At 48.4% G+C, this 19,264-nt stretch overlaps 1 protein-coding gene across 1 annotated transcript in view; it reads left to right on the forward strand.

The window, feature by feature from the left end:
• Nucleotides 1-10,669: 10,669 nt before the first annotated feature.
• Nucleotides 10,670-19,264, forward strand: part of LOC135505252 (1-phosphatidylinositol 4,5-bisphosphate phosphodiesterase eta-2-like) — a 111,977-nt gene continuing 103,382 nt past the window's right edge. The window contains exon 1 of the mRNA XM_064924446.1: nt 10,670-10,968. Coding sequence (XP_064780518.1) covers nt 10,926-10,968 — 43 coding nt within the window. The 5' untranslated portion in view covers nt 10,670-10,925. The remainder of the gene's footprint in view (nt 10,969-19,264) is intronic.

The following is a 19,264-nucleotide window of genomic DNA, read 5'->3' on the forward strand; positions in this document are numbered from 1 at the left end:
GAGTATGTGAACTCATTCAACGCAGTTCACACTCACACATGGTCTCTCAGCGGGGTTGTTGAGAGTGGCAGGGGACCAACACCTGCACTACACCGCCAACCCAGCACTGAACTCAACATTGTTACATCCAACTAGGCAACTTTAACCAATTCAGTTCCCAATAATGTAGTTACCCATCTTTCTCACTAACAATGTTGTGTGTTTTTTTACTTGATATTTGACTTAAATTGGTTTAGGAGATGGAAACAGATTGTCTATTACTACCTTATTAAATAATCACCTAATAGATATATTTGTATTAGGATTGAATTATGTATGACTAGTATTTATCCAACCCCCACCCCCACTTCTACGATCTCTGCACCCCCACTTATAAAGGTACAAAAACCTTTAGATTAACAGCGCCTGAAGATCCACCCTTAGGCTCCATAGTAGCCCTCAATGTTCAGCCCATCCCCCCCGTGGTGTTTCCAGCCCTCATTAGTGGGTCTGGCTGGTGGGCTGTCTGGTGGTCTGTCTGGTGGTCTGGCTGGTGGGTCTGGCTGGTGGGTCTGGCTGGTGGTCTGGCTGGTGGGTCTGGCTGGTGGGTCTGGCTGGTGGTCTGGCTGGTGGGTCTGGCTGGTGGTCTGGCTGGTGGGTCTGGCTGGTGGGTCTGTCTGGTGGTCTGGCTGGTGGTCTGGCTGGTGGGTCTGGCTGGTGGGTCTGGCTGGTGGTCTGGCTGGTGGGTCTGGCTGGTGGGTCTGGCTGGTGGTCTGGCTGGTCTGGTTGGTGGGTCTGGCTGGTGGGTCTGGCTGGTGGTCTGGCTGGTGGTCTGGCTGGTGGGTCTGGCTGGTGGGTCTGGCTGGTGGTCTGGCTGGTGGGTTTGGCTGGTGGTCTGGCTGGTGGGTCTGGCTGGTGGGTCTGGCTGGTGGGTCTGGCTGGTGGGTCTGGCTGGTGGGTCTGGCTGGTGGTCTGTATCCTCATTCTGAGGGGCCATTAGCCTGTCCCTTATGAACCGTACAGTGCTCTTAATAACGCGCACGTTGGCGTTCTTTGGGATGACTCATGTGCTGGAGGCAGCTTTGTAAAGTTGTCACTCGCTGGCACAGGCACAAAGCCATAAAATCTGATTTTAATCCTAACCTTAACCCTAAAACCTAACCCTATTTCCTCACCCTAACCCTAACCCTAGCTCCTAACCCTAACCCTAAAACTAAGCCTAGCTCCTAACCGTAACCCTAAAACTAAGCCTAGCTCCTAACCCTAACCCTAAAGCTAACCCTAGCTCCTAACCCTAACCCTAACACTAAGCCTAGCTCCTAACCGTAACCCTAAAACTAAGCCTAGCTCCTAACCCTAACCCTAAAACTAACCCTAGCTCCTAACCCTAACCCTAAAGCTAACCCTAGCTCCTAACCCTAACCCTAAAACTAACCCTAGCTCCTAACCCTAGCTGAGCTAAACGTATGCCTAACTCTAACCTTAAATTAAGACCAAGAAGCGATATATACATATTTATATGGACGATATATTGCTCTTGAATCATTTGCATTTGTTAGTCTTATCTCTTATTTTTTTTGCTTGTTGGTATTTTCTTAAAACTGCAATGTTGGTTAAGGGCTTGTAAGTAAGCATTTCACGGTAAGGTCAACACCTGTTGTATTCGGCGCATGTGAAAAATAAAATGTTATTTGATTTTGACATGGACAATATATATAGCCAATTTTGACTTTGTCACTGGCCCATCAAGTGGAAATCGCTCAGCTCTGCCTCCATGACAAGATTCATCCCAATAAAAATCAACATCACTTAACCTCGCCACGCCTCTCCTTTCTGTCGCCTGTTGAACAGCCCGACTCAACACACAGCCCGACTCAAACACTGCATCATAGTGAAGCTCACTCAAGCAGAAGGAGGTGTAGAACATAGAGGTCTTCACAGGCCCAAGGATCAGACCAGTCAGATCTGGTCCTAAACAGACCTGATTATTATTTTTTTTAAAGGGGAATCCGGAACCAAATGAACCCGAGAACAATCAGACCAAGACCTAATCCATACCCTAATGGGTCCGGTTATGGACTAGGCCCGATTGAACACGAGTGACAAAAAAAAAAATTATTAGCCAATTTGCTTCTCTGGTTAACGAATAGGTCTCTATATGTTAGCTAGGCCTTCTATAAATCAATACATTATAAACGCTTTTTAGCATAAAATAAATATGCAATAGGCTATGTAGTCGTGGTTCGGTCCATTCGAGTCAATCAGCTCTAGTTACATAGACTCGAGACCTGATGACAATCAAACAGGACCCAACCTGGACCCGAGTGAAAAGTTAGAATTTTGGACCTGTCTCGGGTATTCAGGTTCGGGTGGACCCGTGAAGACCTCTTGTAACACGACAACCTACTACTGTAATGTACACAAAGGCAGCAATTGGTATGTGGTTGATTCGCAAGTTCAGGTGAGATACAGAGGTGAACTGTGGCCAAAAGTAAATTGTTTTTGTGTTTCTGTGCAACCACTGCAGTCGTGAAACACAGATGGATCAAGACAGGACATGTAATATTTCTGTAACAGTTTAAATGTGTTCGGGATGTTTCGTTATTGGCGCCATATTATGACGTATCTTCATTGTGTTTCTCTGCAAAAATGTGTCACTCTGTAACGGCGTTCTTCGTTTGTCGAAAGAAAGTCGGACCGAAATGCAGCGTGGTGGTTACTCATGTCTTTTATGAATGAATCGTGGTACATGAAATAACTGATACAAAATACAAAACAACAAAACGGAACGTGAAACCTAATTACAGCCTATCTGGTGAAACTACACAGAGACAGGAACAATCACCCACGAAATACACAGTGAAACCCAGGCTACCTAAATACGGTTCCCTATCAGAGACAACAAGAATCACCTGACTCTGATTGAGAACCGCATTTAGGTAGCCTGGGTTTCACTGTGTATTTCGTGGGTGATTGTTCCTGTCTCTGTGTAGTGTTCACCAGATAGGCCGTAATAGGTTTCACGTTCCGTTTGTTGTTTTTGTATTTATTAGTTATTTCATGGATCGTTCCATTTTTCTTCATTAAAGACATGAGTAACCATCACGCTGCATTTAGGTCCGACTCTCATTCAACAAACGAAGAACGCCGTTACAGAATCACCCACCACACACGGACCGAGCAGCGTGTTAACAGGCAGTGACAGCAGGAGCAGCGAAGGGAGGTCGTTATGGACAGCAGAAGCATGGAGTATACGACGTGTTGGTGTTCACACACCAGTCCTCCGGTGGCAGCTCCCCGCACCAGGCTTCCTGTGCGTGTCCTCGATCCAGTACCACCAGTTCCAGTACCACGCACCAGGCCTTCAGTGCGCCTCGCCTGTTCAGCGCAGCCAGCGCTTTCTCCCTCTTCTGCGCTGTCGGAGTCTCCCGCCTGTTCAGCGCTTCTAGAGCCTTCCTCCTCTACAGCGCTGCTGGAGTCTCCTGTCTGTTCAGCGCTATCAGAGCCTTTCTCCTCTCCTGCGCTACCGGAGTCTCCCGCCTGTTCAGCGCTTCTAGAGCCTTCCTCCTCTACAGCGCTGCCGGAGCCTCCTGCCTGTTCGGAGCAGCCTGAGCTGCGATTCTGCATGGAGCAGCCAGAGCTGCCAGTCTGCATGGAGCAGCTAGAGCTGCCAGTCTGCAAAGAGAAGCCAGAGCTGCCAGTCTGCATGGAGCAGCCAGAGCTGCCAGTCTACATGGAGCAGCCAGAGCTGCCAGTCTGCATGGAGCAGCCAGAGCTGCAAGGAGCTGCCAGTCTGCAAGGATCTGCCAGTCAGCCAGACTCTTCCAGATCTGCCAGTTAGCCAGACTCTTCCAGATCTGCCAGTCAGCCAGATACTTCCAGATCTGCCAGTCAGCCAGACTCTTCCAGATCTGCCAGTCAGCCAGACTCTTCCAGATCTGCCAGTCAACCAAACTCTTCCAGATCTGCCAGTCAGCCAGACTCTTCCAGATCTGCAAGTCAGCCAGACTCTTCCGGATCTGCCAGTCAGCCAGACTCTTCCAGATCTGCCAGTCAGCCAGACTCTTCCAGATCCACCAGTCAGCCAGACTCTTCCAGATCCGCCAGTCAGCCAGACTCTTCCAGATCCGCCAGTCAGCCAGACTCTTCCAGATCCGCCAGTCAGCCAGACTCTTCCAGATCTGCCAGTCAGACAGACTCTTCCAGATCTGCCAGTCAGCCAGATTCTTCCAGATCTACCAGTCAACCAGACTCTTCCAGATCTGCTAGTCAACCAGACTCTTCCAGATCTGCTATTCAACCAGACTCTTCCAGATCCGCTAGTCAACCAGACTCTTCCCGATCCGCCAGTCAGCCAGGATCTGCCAGAACTGCCAGCCAACCAGGATCTGCCGGATTCAACTGCCTGGCTGGGCTTCCTCTCAGTCCCGAGCTGCCCCTCAGTTCCGAGCTTCCCCTCAGTCCCGAGCTGCTTCAGTCCCGAGCTGCCCCTCAGTCCCGAGCTGCCCCTCAGTCACGAGCTACTCCTCAGTTCAGTGGGATTCTGGGTGAGGACTATTAGGCCATGGTCGGCGGCGAGGGTGGATTATCCCAGGACGCGAAGGGGAGGAACTATGACATTTATGGAGTGGGGTCCACGTCCCGAGCCGGAACCGCCACCATTGACAGACGCCCACCCGGACCCTCCCTATGGTTTTGAGGTGCGTCCGGGAGTCCGCACCTTAGGGGGGGGTTCTGTCATGCCTTGGTCTTAGTATTTTGTGTTTTAGTTAATTAGTTGGTCAGGCCAGGGTGTGACATGGGTTTATGTTATTGTGTTGTCGTATTGGGGTTTTTGTAGGCATTGGGATTGTGGTTGATTAGGGGTGTGTTTATTTTAGGTTTGGCTGCCTGAGGCGGTTCTCAATCAGAGTCAGGTGATTCTTGTTGTCTCTGATAGGGAACCGTATTTAGGTAGCCTGGGTTTCACTGTGTATTTCGTGGGTGATTGTTCCTGTCTCTGTGTAGTGTTCACCAGATAGGCTGTAATAGGTTTCACGTTCCGTTTGTTGTTTTTGTATTTATTCGTTATTTCATGTATCGTTCCGTTTTTCTTCATTAAAGACATGAGTAACCACCACGCTGCATTTCGGTCCGACTCTCATTCAACAAACGAAGAACGCCGTTACACACTCTCTATTCTTAAACTCGTCTCATGTTGCTCGTATGTAATTTCTCAATTGTTACCGAAGTGCTTTTGACAAGGTTCAACTGGGAATGATCCAGACTTTGGTCTGTCAACAAAAGAGTATTAGCATTGAAAATATTAAGAGTAAGCTAATATTTTGCACATTTTCACTTTTGAGGTGATGTACATTGAACTTGAAAAACATAGTCAGCTATGCAGTAAAAACACAATTCATGGGTGCAAATTACGATACAATACATCGTTTATTTATTTATTTCAGGCTTACCCACAAATTATATATAGCCAGTTTCTCATGGTATCATCAGAATTTACCTATTTGAAGCAAGACTTGTACATTTTATGTATATTTGGGGTCATCATATACAACCCACAGTAGTGGTGGAGAGCAGTGCCCTGTCCAACCAAGGGTGAGGAGTGGTAGAGCAGTGCCCTGACCAACCCAGGGTGAGGGGTAGTAGAGTTGTAGAGCAGTGCCCTGTCCAACTCAAGGTGAGGGGTAGTAGAATTGTAGAGCAGTGCCCTTTCCAACTCAGGGTGAGGGGTAGTAGAGTTGTAGAGCAGTGCCCTGTCCAACTCAGGGTGAGGGGTAGTAGAGTTGTAGAGCAGTGCCCTATCCAACTCAGGGTGAGGGTAGTAGAGTTGTAGAGCAGTGCCCTGCCCAACCCAGGGTGAGGGGTAGTAGAGCAGTGCCCTGTCCAACTCAGGGTGAGGGGTAGTAGAGTTGTAGAGCAGTGCCCTGTCCAACTCAGGGTGAGGGGTAGTACAGTTGTAGAGCAGTGCCCTGTCCAACTCAGGGGGAGGGATAGTAGAGTTGTAGGGCAGTGCCCTGTCCAACCCAGGGTGAGGGGTAGTAGAGCAGTGCCCTGTCCAACTCAGGGTGAGAGGTAGTAGAGGTGTAGAGCAGTGCCCTGTCCAACTCAGGGTGAGGGGTAGTAGAGCAGTGCCCTGTCCAACCCAGGGTGAGGGGTAGTAGAAGTGTAGATCAGTGCCCTGTCCAACTCAGGGTGAGGGGTAGTAGAGCAGTGCCCTGTCCAACCCAGGGTGAGAGGTAGTAGAGCAGTGCCCTGTCCAACCCAGGGTGAGGGGTGGTAGAGCACTGCCCTGTCCAACCCAGGGTGAGGGGTGGTAGAGCAGTGCCCTGTCCAACCCAGGGTGAGGGGTGGTAGAGCAGTGCCATGTCCATCCCAGGGTGAGGGGTAGTAGAGCAGTGCCCTGTCCGACCCAGGGTGAGGGGTGGTAGAGCAGTGCCTTGTCCAACCCAGGGTGAGGAGTAGTAGAGCAGTGCCCTGTCCAACTCAGGGTGAGGAGTAGTAGAGCAGTGCCCTTTCCAACCCAGGGTGAGGGGTAGTAGAGTTGTAGAGCAGTGCCCTGTCCAACTCAGGGTGAGGGGTAGTAGAGTTGTAGAGCAGTGCCCTGTCCACCTCAGGGTGAGGGGTAGTAGAGTTGTAGAGCAGTGCCCTGTCCAACTCAGGGTGAGGAGTAGTAGAGCAGTGCCCTGTCCAACTCAGGGTGAGGGGTAGTAGAGTTGTAGAGCAGTGCCCTGTCCAACTCAGGGTGAGGAGTAGTAGAGCAGTGCCCTGTCCAACTCAGGGTGAGGGGTAGTAGAGTTGTAGAGCAGTGCCCTGTCCACCCCAGGGTGAGGGGTAGTAGAGTTGAATAGCAGTGCCCTGTCCAACCCAGGGTGAGGGGTAGTAGACGTGTAGAGCAGTGCCCTGTCCAACCCAGGGTGAGGGGTGGTAGAGAAGTAGAGCAGTGCCCTGTCCAACCCAGGGTGAGGGGTATTAGAGCAGTGCCCTGTCTAACTCAGGGTGAGGGGTAGTAGAGCAGTGCCCTGTCCAACCCAGGGTGAGGGGTAGTAGAGCAGTGCCCTGTCCAACCCAGGGTGAGGGGTAGTAGAGCAGTGCCCTGTCCAACCCAGGGTGAGGGGTAGTAGAGTTGTAGAGCAGTACCCTGTCCAACCCAGAGTGAGGGGTAGTAGAGTTGTAGAGCAGTGCCCTGTCCAACCCAGGGTGAGGGGTAGTAGAGCAGTGCCCTGTCCAACCCAGGGTGAGGGGTGGTAGAGCAGTGCCCTGTCCAACCCAGGGTGAGAGGTAGTAGAGCAGTGCCCTGTCCAACCCAGGGTGAGGGGTGGTAGAGCAGTGCCCTGTCCAACCCAGGGTGAGGGGTAGTAGAGCACTGCCCTGTCCAACCCAGGGTGAGGGGTAGTAGAGTTGTAGAGCAGTGCCCTGTCCAACCCAGAGTGAGGGGTAGTCGAGTTGAAGAGCAGTGCCCTGTCCAACCCAGGGTGAGGGGTAGAAGAGTTGTAGAGCAGTGCCCTGTCCAACCCAGGGTGAGGGGTAGTAGAGTTGTAGAGCAGTGCCCTGTCCAACCCAGGGTGAGGGGTAGTAGAGCAGTACCCTGTCCAACCCAGGGTGAGGGGTAGTAGAGTTGTAGAGCAGTGCCATGTCCAACCCAGGGTGAGGGGTAGTAGACGTATAGAGCAGTGCCCTGACCAACCCAGGGTGAGGGGTGGTAGAGTAGTAGAGCAGTGCCCTGTCCAACCCAGGGTGAGGGGTATTAGAGCAGTGCCCTGTCCAACCCAGGGTGAGGGGTAGTAGAAGTGTAGAGCAGTGCCCTGTCCAACTCAGGGTGAGGGGTAGTAGAGCAGTGCCATGTCCAACCCAGGGTGAGGGGTAGTAGAGCAGTGCCCCGTCCAACCCAGGGTGAGGGGTAGTAGAGCAGTGCCCTGTCCAACCCAGGGTGAGGGGTAGTAGAGTTGTAGAGCAGTGCCCTGGCCAACCCAGAGTGAGGGGTAGTAGAGTTGTAGAGCAGTGCCCTGTCCAACCCAGGGTGAGGGGTAGTAGAGCAGTGCCCTGTCCAACCCAGGGTGAGGGGTGGTAGAGCAGTGCCCTGTCCAACCCAGGGTGAGAGGTAGTAGAGCAGTGCCCTGTCCAACCCAGGGTGAGGGGTAGTAGAGCACTGCCCTGTCCAACCCAGGGTGAGGGGTAGTAGAGTTGTAGAGCAGTGCCCTGTCCAACCCAGAGTGAGGGGTAGTCGAGGTGTAGAGCAGTGCCCTGTCCAACCCAGTGTGAGTGGTAGTAGAGTTGTAGAGCAGTGCCCTGTCCAACCCAGGGTGAGGGGTAGTAGAGTTTTAGAGCAGTGCCCTGTCCAACCCAGGGTGAGGGGTAGTAGAGTTGTAGAGCAGTGCCCTGTCCAACCCAGGGTGAGGGGTAGTAGAGTTGTAGAGCAGTGCCCTGTCCAACCCAGGATGAGGGGTAGTAGAGCAGTGCCCTGTCCAACCCAGGGTGAGGGAGAGTAGAGTTGTAGAGCAGTGCCCTGTCCAACTCAGGGTAAGGGGTAGTAGAACAGTGCCCTGTCCAACCCAGGGTGAGGGGTAGTAGAGCAGTGCCCTGTCCAACCCAGGGTGTGGGGTAGTAGAGCAGTGCCCTGTCCATCCCAGGTTGAGGGGTAGTAGAGTAGTGCCATGTCCAACTCAAGGTGAGGGGTAGTAGAGCAGTTCCCTGTCCAACCCAGTGTGAGGGATGGTAGAGCCCTGACCAACCCAGGGTGAGTGGTGGTAGAGCCCTGACCAACCCAGGGTGAGGGGTGGTATAGCCCTGACCAACACAGGGTGAGGGGTGTTAAAGCCCTGACCAACTCAGGGTGAGGGTTAGTAGAGCCCTGACCATGGTGTGGGGTTGTAGAAGTGTAGTGCAGTGCTCTGTCCAACCCAGGGTGTGGGGTATTAGAGCAGTCCCAGTTCTCGTCCTCTCCCCCCCTATGTTCCTCTCTTTCCCTCTGCCTACCACACACCACAGCCCTGGGACACACCCATCCACACTCCTATCTCCCCTCTCCCTCTCTCTTTCTCCCTCAGCAGCTACTCCCTGAATAATGCATGTGTACCAAAACTCACTCCCGCTGAGAAATCACAGACACCTAGTGCCTATCTCTCTCTCTCTCTCTCTCTCTCTCTCTCTCTCTCTCTCTCTCTCTCTCTCTCTCTCTCTCTCTCTCTCTCTCTCTCTCTCTCTCTCTCTCTCTGTGTCTCTCTCTGTCTCTTTCTGTCTCTCCCTGTCTCTCTCTGTATCTCTCTCTCTCTCTCTCTCTCTCTCTCTCTCTCTCTCTGTCTCTCTCTGTCTCTCCCTGTCTCTCTCTGTCTCTCTCTCTCTTTGTCTCTCTCTCTCTGTCTCTCTCTCTCTCTGTCTCTCTCTCTCTCCCTCTCTCTGTCTCTCTCTCCCTCTCTCTGTCTCTCTCTCTGTCTCTCTCTCTCTCTCTGTCTCTCTCTGTCTCTCTCTCCCTCTCTCTCTCCCCCACTCTCTGTCTCTCTCTCCCTCTCTCTGTCTCTCTCTCCCTCTCCCCCTCTCTCTGTCTCTCTCTCCCTCTCCCCCTCTCTCTGTCTCTCTCTCCCTATCTCTGTCTCTCTCTCTCTGTCTCTCTCTCTGTCTCTCTCTATGTCTCTTTCTCCCTCTCTCTCTCCCCCTCTCTCTGTCTCTCTCTCTCTCTGTCTCTCTCTGTCTCTCTCTCTCTGTCTCTCTCTGTCTCTCTCTCCCTCTCTCTGTCTCTCTCTCTCTGTCTCTCTCTCTCTCTATGTCTCTCTCTCTGTGTCTCTCTCTCTCCCTCTCTCTGTCTCTCTCTCCCTCTCTCTGTCTCTCTCTCTCTGTCTCTCTCTCCCTCTCTCTCTCTCTCTCCCTCTCTCTGTCTCTCTCTCTCTGTGTCTCTCTCTGTCTCTCTCTCTCTCTCTGTCTCTCTCTCTCTCTGTCTCTCTCTCTGTCTCTCTCTCTCTCTCTGTCTCTCTCTCCCTCTCTCTGTCTCTCTCTCTGTCTCTCTCTCTCTGTCTCTCTCTCTCTATGTCTCTCTCCCTCTCTCTCTCCCCCTCTCTCTGTCTCTCTCTCCCTCTCTCTGTCTCTCTCTCTCTGTCTCTCTCTCTGTCTCTCTCTCCCTCTCTCTGTCTCTCTCACTGTCTCTCTCTCTCTGTCTCTCTCCGTCTCTCTCTCTCTCCCTCTCTCTGTCTCTCTCTCTCTGTCTCTCTCTCTCTATGTCTCTCTCTCTCTGTCTCTCTCACCCTCTCTCTGTCTCTCTCTCCCTCTCTCTGTCTCTCTCTCTCTGTCTCTCTCTCCCTCTCTCTGTTCCTTTTTCTCTTTCTTGCTCTTATTCTGTCACCCCCTCCCCCCTCTCTCTCTAGCTCTTCGACTCCAAGGTGATCTGTGAGCAGAGCGAAGGCTCTCGAGTGCTGTGAGAGGCTGACTGCTCTGAGCACACTCCCCAGGCTCTCCGGGCGTTCCTCGCTCCCCCCACCAGTACAATACAGAACTATACCGTAGCGCACACCATACCACAGTGTCTCGGTTGCGACCTGCCTGCTTGACTGCCTGCCAAGTTTTCCTAGGGAGAGTGAGTGAGTGAGAGAGAGAGAGAGAGAGAGAGAGAGAGAGAGAGAGAGAGAGAGAGAGAGAGAGAGAGAGAGAGAGGGCGGGCGGGCAATGGGGAATGGCTTGTGAGAACTAGAGAGGAAGCTGTACTTCAAGGGACATAGAGATAGATAGGTACTTTGACTCAGTTTCCTCACCTCTGTTATGCCACCCATTGGACACGGCATAACCCTGTCCTCCTCCTGCCTGTCTTCCTCCTGCCTGTCTTCCTCCTGCCTGTCTTCCTCCTGCCTGTCTTCCTCCTGCCTGAGATCAGTGACCCCCCTGATGGGAGTCCAGGAGAACCCAGCCTCTCCGGCTCAGTTTTAGCAGCACAATGGAGCCTGTTCTTCAGGGGATAGTACAGCATGGACAATTCCGGCAATATTCGAAGCCTCAGCCAGGAGAAAGGTAAGAGCAGCCATTCACATTTTGTACTTCCGCACGGCCAAAAGTAGGCCAAAGGGCGGCGAGAAGTTGCTTGTCGTTTGGAGGAGAGGTGGGCGGACAAAGCAGAGAGGAGTTGAATCGTTTGTCAAACGCTCCCTCGTTCTCCTTCTCTCTCCTCTCTTTCTCCTTCTCTCGTTCTCCTTCTCTCTTTCTCCTTCTCTCGTTCTCCTTCTCTCTCTCTCCTTTTCTCTTTCTCCTTCTCTCGTTCTCCTTCTCTCTCCTCTCTTTCTCCTTCTCTCTTTCTCCTTCTCTCGTTCTCCTTCTCTCTCCTCTCTTTCTCCTCTCTTTCTCCTTCTCTCTCTCTCCTTCTTTCTCTCTCCTTCTCTCTTTCTCCTTCTCTCTTTCTCCTTCTCTCTTTCTCCTTCTCTCTTTCTCCTTCTCTCCTTCTCTCTTTCTCCTTCTCTCTTTCTCTCTCCTCATGACAATTCAGATCCATAGATTTTCTATCATCAATCACCTGTTATTTGTTTCTTTGCTCACTTTCTCTCATTTTGTGGAAGACAATGAGACACTCTTTTTTTACATGGCTCCAGTCATTTGAATATCTGCATGCGCTTCATTTGGGAAACCACAGAATAAATCTTTTCAATGGGTTCCATTCTGAAATAGCAGGTGCATTTCGTATTGATTGCCTCAGAGGACCGTAATCTCTCTTGGCCACAGTCCGGTTTCTCTTCTGTGAGCGCTGGCAGGCTCGTGTACTTTATGGGATGGAAATGAGGATGAGGGCTGTGGATTTGGGACAGATTTGAGAGTGATGTTGCGCTCGTCGTGTTCAGACCAAGATTTATGGCTCTTTGAAATCCTTTTGTTGCCCTGTGGTGATGCTCCAGGTCATGATTAATTGTGTGCAGTTTTGAAGATGTTGTCGCTCGTCTTGTTATTAAGTCACTATATCCCCTGAAAAGGTGTTCACCTGGAAGGAAGTGCACTACAGCGCTACACAAGTTTGCCAAAGTCACATTTCACCCACAATGAAAGACAAAGGGATAAACAATGGTAAGAGGGGAAGAATGAAGTCATCTATTTTTGACAACTCCGTGTCCAACAGGAGCTTGTCCATCCCTCAACCCTTCCCACACCCTCTCTTCCCTGCTCCCCCCCCCCTAGCCCCGGTAACCATAGCATGGGTAATTAGCGGCAGCTCACCCTGGCACAGAGGAACTGGTACAGCGATGGAGGAGGCAGTAGCAGCAGCTGTGTGGGCCAACAGAGGCACATGGTGCTAACACAGTGGAGCGCTAATCAGCTTTTCAACATTACACCAAAAACGGAGCTGTATGTTCCACGTGTAAGAAGTGCCACAACGTAATGCAAGTGCTGCTTTGTCCCTAAGCTGACTTTGAAACTGTGACGCTTGTGCTACGCAAGGGGAGGAGGATTTTTAAATTGCACACAGCGAGACAAGCTGTACAGGCACGGACACAATGGGGTTCATAGCTAGTGGAACATTGCTAACAGATTGTACGTGCTAGCCTTCGAACGGGCAACGCGGACAATTCTTTTCAAAATTGTACTTCTAGGAACCAGCTGTTTGAAACCTTTTTTGGGGGATGGGGGGGGGGGGGGGGTGAGCATGTGGGTCTGGGCAGATGAGATGGAGTCATTGTTATAGGAATGGGGGGTGAGCATGTGGGTCTGGGCAGATGAGATGGAGTCATTGTTCTAGGAATGGGGGGTGAGAATGTGGGTCTGGGCAGATGAGATGGAGTCATTGTTCTAGGAATGGGGGGTGAGCATGTGGGTCTGGGCAGATGAGATGGAGTCATTGTTCTAGGAATGGGGGTGTGAATGTGGGTCTGGGCAGATGAGATGGAGTCATTGTTCTAGGAATGGGGGTGTGAATGTGGGTCTGGGCAGATGAGATGGAGTCATTGTTCTAGGGATGGGGGTGTGAATGTGGGTCTGGGCAGATGAGATGGAGTCATTGTTCTAGGGATGGGGGGTGTGAATGTGGGTCTGGGCAGATGAGATGGAGTCATTGTTCTAGGAATGGGGGTGTGAATGTGGGTCTGGGCAGATGAGATGGAGTCATTGTTCTAGGAATGGGGGTGTGAATGTGGGTCTGGGCAGATGAGATGGAGTCATTGTTCTAGGGATGGGGGTGTGAATGTGGGTCTGGGCAGATGAGATGGAGTCATTGTTCTAGGGATGGGGGGTGTGAATGTGGGTCTGGGCAGATGAGATGGAGTCATTGTTCTAGGGATGGGGGGTGTGAATTTGGGTCTGGGCAGATGAGATGGAGTCATTGTTCTAGGGATGGGGGGTGTGAATGTGGGTCTGGGCAGATGAGATGGAGTCATTGTTTGTCATCTATATGTGTATGCTTGTAACTGGTGTAAAAAAAAGCTTTTGGATATTAAATAGTAGGCTTTGAAACAAAAGAGTAGGATTGTAAGCATTTATCTCCTACTTATTAAAGAACCTATATCCTATTTTCCTCCTACTTCTCTCCTACTTCTCTCCTACCAAAGGATGCTTGTTCTGGGATGTCTATTCGAACACTTGTTTTAGGAGAGTGACAGAAAATAGTTTTTTCTCGTCTGGCCACCGATCTGACCGATCGTTTTGTGACCGTTCTATGGCCACTTACTCTGACATCACGTATCAACCTCCAATCTTCTAGGCATTTTGACAGACTATTCAGCTGTTACAAGCCTCCTTGTCGTACATGTGTTGCAACCCAAGCTCCACGTTTCACACCAGAGAAGACTAATGATGGTAAACTGTGTTTTACACCATTTGTGTAACATGCTGCTGGCATTGCCAGCGGGGATGTCATTGCAGTTTGACGAGCAAACGTTCATTGCTATCAGTCTGAACGATTCTCAAAGGTGTTCGTGTATTTTGCTTCAATCCGTTTGACATGACTCAGGCAATATATGGGATTTTTGACAGTTGTGATAGAGGTTTTAAAAGAGTGCAGAGCCTTTTGGCATGAGTTGCTAGGCAACTCTAGGAGTGATACCTATATTTCATGTACCTACAGTCTGCAGGCATGGTACACTAGGCTGCTGTGTCTGACTGTCATTCATGGCAAATGATATCTCAATATCTGTAAGTGAACGACCATCTGGTTGTCTCAACGAGTACAGTCTTGCTTTCTTTTGCCTGAGCTTCTAACCTTGCCTTTAAATGGGAGGGAAGTTGTGCACCATCGTCGCAACAGCACTAAAGGATTATTTCATGATTTCTCTATTCCTTCTCTCGCTCTCGCTCTCTCACACACTCTCCCAGTCTCTCTCTTTGTCTCTCTCAGTTTCCCTCTCTCTCCCTGTCTTTCTCTTAGATTCTCTCTCTCTGTGTGTATCCCTCTCTCTCTCTCTCTCTCTCCCTGTCTCTCTGTCTCCCCCGCTCTCTGTCTCTCTCCCCGTCTTTCTCTCTGTTTCTGTCTCTCTGTCTCTCTCTGTATCCCCCTCTCTCTCTCTCCCTGTCTCTCTGTCTCCCTCGCTCTCTCTCCCACTCTCTCTATCTCTCTGTCTATCTCTCTCTCTGTGTCTCTCCCCCTCTCTCATTCTTCACAGTCCTCTCTTTGCAGCAGACATTGAGGTAAGGCTTTTATCCTGGATCACCACATAAAGAGACCCATCCTTACATAAGCTTCAAATTATCGAAAGGACCCCATTTAGAATTTGACTGAATGTACTGGAATATGAACCAGGAACAGACAATGAGGTAGATGGTTTTATAGACAGCTATGAGATAAGTAGAGACAGCTATGAGATAAGTAGAGACAGCTATGAGATAAATAGATACAGCTATGAGATAAGTAGATGGTTTTATAGACAGCTATGAGATAAGTAGATGGTTTTATAGACAGCTATGAGAGAAGTAGAGACAACTATGAGATAAGTAGATGGTTTTATAGACAGCTATGAGATAAGTAGAGACAGCTATGAGATAAGTAGATGGTTTTATAGACAGCTATGAGAAGCAGATGGTTTTATAGACAGCTATGAGATAAGTAGAGACAACTATGAGATAAGTAGATGGTTTTATAGACAGCTATGAGATAAGTAGAGACAACTATGAGATAAGTAGATGGTTTTATAGACAGCTATGTGATAAGTAGATGGTTTTATAGACAGCTATGAGATAAGTAGAGACAGCTATGAGATAAGTAGATTGTTTTATAGACAGCTGTGAGATAAGTAGATGGTTTTATAGACAGCTATGAGATAAGCAGATGGTTTTATAGACAGCTATGAGATAAGTAGAGACAGCTATGAGATAAGTAGATAGTTTTATAGACAGCTATGAGATAAGTAGATGGTTTTATAGACAGCTATGAGATAAGTAGAGACAGCTATGAGATACGTAGATAGTTTTATAGATAAGTAGATGAGTTTTATGAGATAAGTAGAGACAGCTGGTTTTATAGACAGCTGTGAGATAAGTAGATGGTTTTATAGACAGCTATGAGATAAGCAGATGGTTTTATAGACAGCTATGAGATAAGTAGATGGTTTTATAGACAGCTATGAGATAAGTAGAGACAGCTTTGAGATAAGTAGAGACAGCTATGAGATAAGTAGACAGCTATGAGATAAGTAGAGACAGCTATGAGATAAGTAGATGGTTTTATAGACAGCTATGAGATAAGTAGAGACAGCTATGAGATAAGTAGACAGCTATGAGATAAGTAGAGACAGCTATGAGATAAGTAGATGGTTTTATAGACAGCTATGAGATAAGTAGAGACAGCTATGAGATAAGTAGAGACAGCTATGAGATAAGTAGAGACAGCTATGAGATGAGTAGAGACAGCTATGAGATAAGTAGAGACAGCTATGAGATGAGTAGAGAGCTATGAGATGAGTAGAGACAGCTATGAGATGAGTAGAGACAGCTATGAGATGAGTAGTGTCAGCTATGAGATGAGTAGAGACAGCTATGAGATGAGTAGAGACAGCTATGAGATGAGTAGAGACAGCTATGAGTTGACTCACGTAATTTGATAATGTCTAGTAAAAGTAAAACCATGATCAAGATTGGCGAATGGATTCTCAACAAGTGAATTTAGTTTGCAACTGATAGTGGTAACCTCAATGCCATCGTATGGTTTTTAACATGCTGTATACCCTGCAGTACGTTTCCCTGTATTGAATATTACATCCATTTGAACAAATTGGAATAGTCAAGAGTGTCATATGTAACCACCCCCAGGGGACTACCCTCTTCATCGTTCTGACTGTCATTTTGGCAGCTACAGTCGCGTTCTTATAATAAGACTGGAGCACCTTCATTTGAAAACACATGACCTCAGAACCGTTGGGTAAATGAGATTCAATTCTTCAATGAATATGAATGCTTAGTGCTGAAAACCAAAACACTCGAAGGACATTTTGTTTGGAAAAAATCTGGTTAATCGCATACCTACTACTTCTTAAGAAACGTCATGAAAATCACTCGTCTTTGAATGCCTCAGCATGACACCTCCTCATACGTGAAGCCCAGAGAAGGAGTGTGTGTGTGTGTGTGTGTGTGTGTGTGTGTGTGTGTGTGTGTGTGTGTGTGTGTGTGTGTGTGTGTGTGTGTGTGTGTGTGTGTGTGTGTGTGTGTGTGTGTGTGTGTGTGTGTGTGTGTGTGTGTGTGTGTGTGTGTGCGTGTGTGTGTTTGAGCTGAATATAGGAATTTGGAAAATGTCACATTTGGGTTTGGGGTCAGGAGGCAAGTGCAGCTGTGTAAGTGTCTTATGGTGGGCGAGAGAACTGAGGGCACTTCTTATCCACGACCTTGTCTCATGGCGTTACGGCTTGTTTTCTGTGCATCATCGGTGAGATGATAAATAGACATTTGAGGCAGCTTGTTAGCACCTCCCACTTGCTCGATAAGGCTTATGTGTCAATGGACGAAGTCAATGAATGAGGTCAATGGGATCAATGGACGAGGGCAATGGAATCAATGGACGAGGGCAATGGGGCAATGGACGAGGTCAATGAGGTCAATGGACAAGGTTATTTGGTTTATTCTGTTTAACATTTACACACACACACACACACACACACACACACACACACACACACACACACACACACACACACACACACACACACACACACACACACACACACACACACACACACACACACACACACACACACACACACACACAATATCGGTATCAGAACATTTCTAAATATCTGTTGAAAAATGTGAGGGATAAGGCAAGTAGCCTGGGCCGGCCCACAAATTGATTCCTGCGTGAAATAGCTCCCTACTCCATTAGAAGCTATGTGAGAAAAATGAGAGGTGGAGTACCAGGCATCTCTGCAGCTTTGCACAGCACTTTGGGACTGGGATGTGAGAGGGATGACAGCAAAGCAACAAGCTATTAAACATTTAGCAGAGAGCCCAAGACAAGAGGAGCAAGCAGAGGAGTGAGGGAGGGCTTGTGTCTTCAAGGTGCTGGTGAAAAATGTATAGAATCAAGAATGGTGGAGACCTCTCTCACAGGTAGAAAATGTCATTGGTATTTTCATTCCAGCATTATGACAGAGATAATTTACTCCAGGAACGTTCCTTGATCATTCCAGCAAAAATATTCAGAGACCGAACGATGCTCCTGGAACCCAATGACTTATGGGATCAACTCAACACAACATTTCTGTTATGTTCAGTGAAAGTTTTTATTGAATCAGCTGTCTCCTTTTCACGCTTTGGAACTGACCCATAACTCTCTGTCAGAGCATATTCACATGATCAAGACATCTCGAAACGTGAACACCACAACCTATTCAATTCTATCATTGACCACTTTTACATGCACACCAATGCTTTAGTAATCTAGTTAACATGGGTAAAGTTGTCTGTTTGGTTTGGGGACCGGGGAGAAAACGATACCTGGAAAGATTGGTCCTGTGGAAAATACCCCAATGTCGTCAGTTTCACCGGTTTTAATGAAATGAAAAGTTGAGAAAATGATAAAAAACGTTTCTGATAAGACTTCAGTTCGTCTTGGCTGCATATTTTATGTGGTTGAAATACTGTCTGCTTGCATAACAGAGTCAAAGATAACACTACACCGCATTCGCATTTTCTCAAGAGATGCTGAAAGTAATGAATCATAATTCTCCACTCTCTTCCTGAGACAAAATTTAAATGTGTTGTATAATTTTACTGCAAGAAATGCATAATTCTGCAGGAGTTAATATTAATTTGCTCTACATGTGAGAGGTTATAGGCCTACAGTCAGTGTCACTATTGCAGTTACTATTTCATTTGACCCATATTAACTTTAAATTAGAAATATTCTGTTTATTCATGGCTACAGGGATGCTCATGAGCGGGATAGCAAATGTGCAGGTAAACAGCTTATCCCGAATAAGACCTTAAGCGGGAAATGAGGTACTTTCCGGGATATGAGCTACTATCTGGGATATGAGCTACTTTCCAGGATATGAGCTAATATCTGGGATATGAGCTAATATCTGGGATATGAGCTACTATCTGGGATATGAGCTACTATCCGGGATATGAGCTACTATCCGGGATATGAGCTACTATCTGGGATATGAGCTACTATCTGGGATATGAGCTACTATCTGGGATATGAGCTACTATCTGGGATATGAGCTACTATCCGGGATATGAGCTACTATCTGGGATATGAGCTACTATCTGGGATATGAGCTAATATCTGGGATATGAGCTACTATCTGGGATATGAGCTACTATCCGGGATATGAGCTACTATCTGGGATATGAGCTACTATCTGGGATATGAGCTAATATCTGGGATATGAGCTACTATCTGGGATATGAGCTAGTATCCGGGATATGAGCTACTATCAGGGATATGAGCTACTATCTGGGATATGAGCTACTATCTGGGATATCCGATATGCTATATATCTGGGATATGAGCTATCTATCTGGGATATGAGCTACTATCTGGGATATGAGCTACTATCTGGGATATGAGCTAGTATCCGGGATATGAGCTACTATCAGGGATATGAGCTACTATCCGGGATATGAGCTACTATCTGGGATATGAGCTACTATCTGGGATATGAGCTACTATCTGGGATATGAGCTACTATCTGGGATATGAGCTACTATCCGGGATATGAGCTACTATCTGGGATATGAGCTACTATCCGGGATATGAGCTAATATCCGGAATATGAGCTACTATCCGGGATATGAGCTAATATCTGTGATATGAGCTATTATTCGGGATATGAGCTACTATCCTGGATATGAGCTACTATCCGTGATATGAGCTAATATCTGGGATATGAGCTACTATCCG

This window comes from Oncorhynchus masou, chromosome 18 (assembly GCF_036934945.1).
Source record: "Oncorhynchus masou masou isolate Uvic2021 chromosome 18, UVic_Omas_1.1, whole genome shotgun sequence".
Taxonomy (NCBI): domain Eukaryota; kingdom Metazoa; phylum Chordata; class Actinopteri; order Salmoniformes; family Salmonidae; genus Oncorhynchus; species Oncorhynchus masou.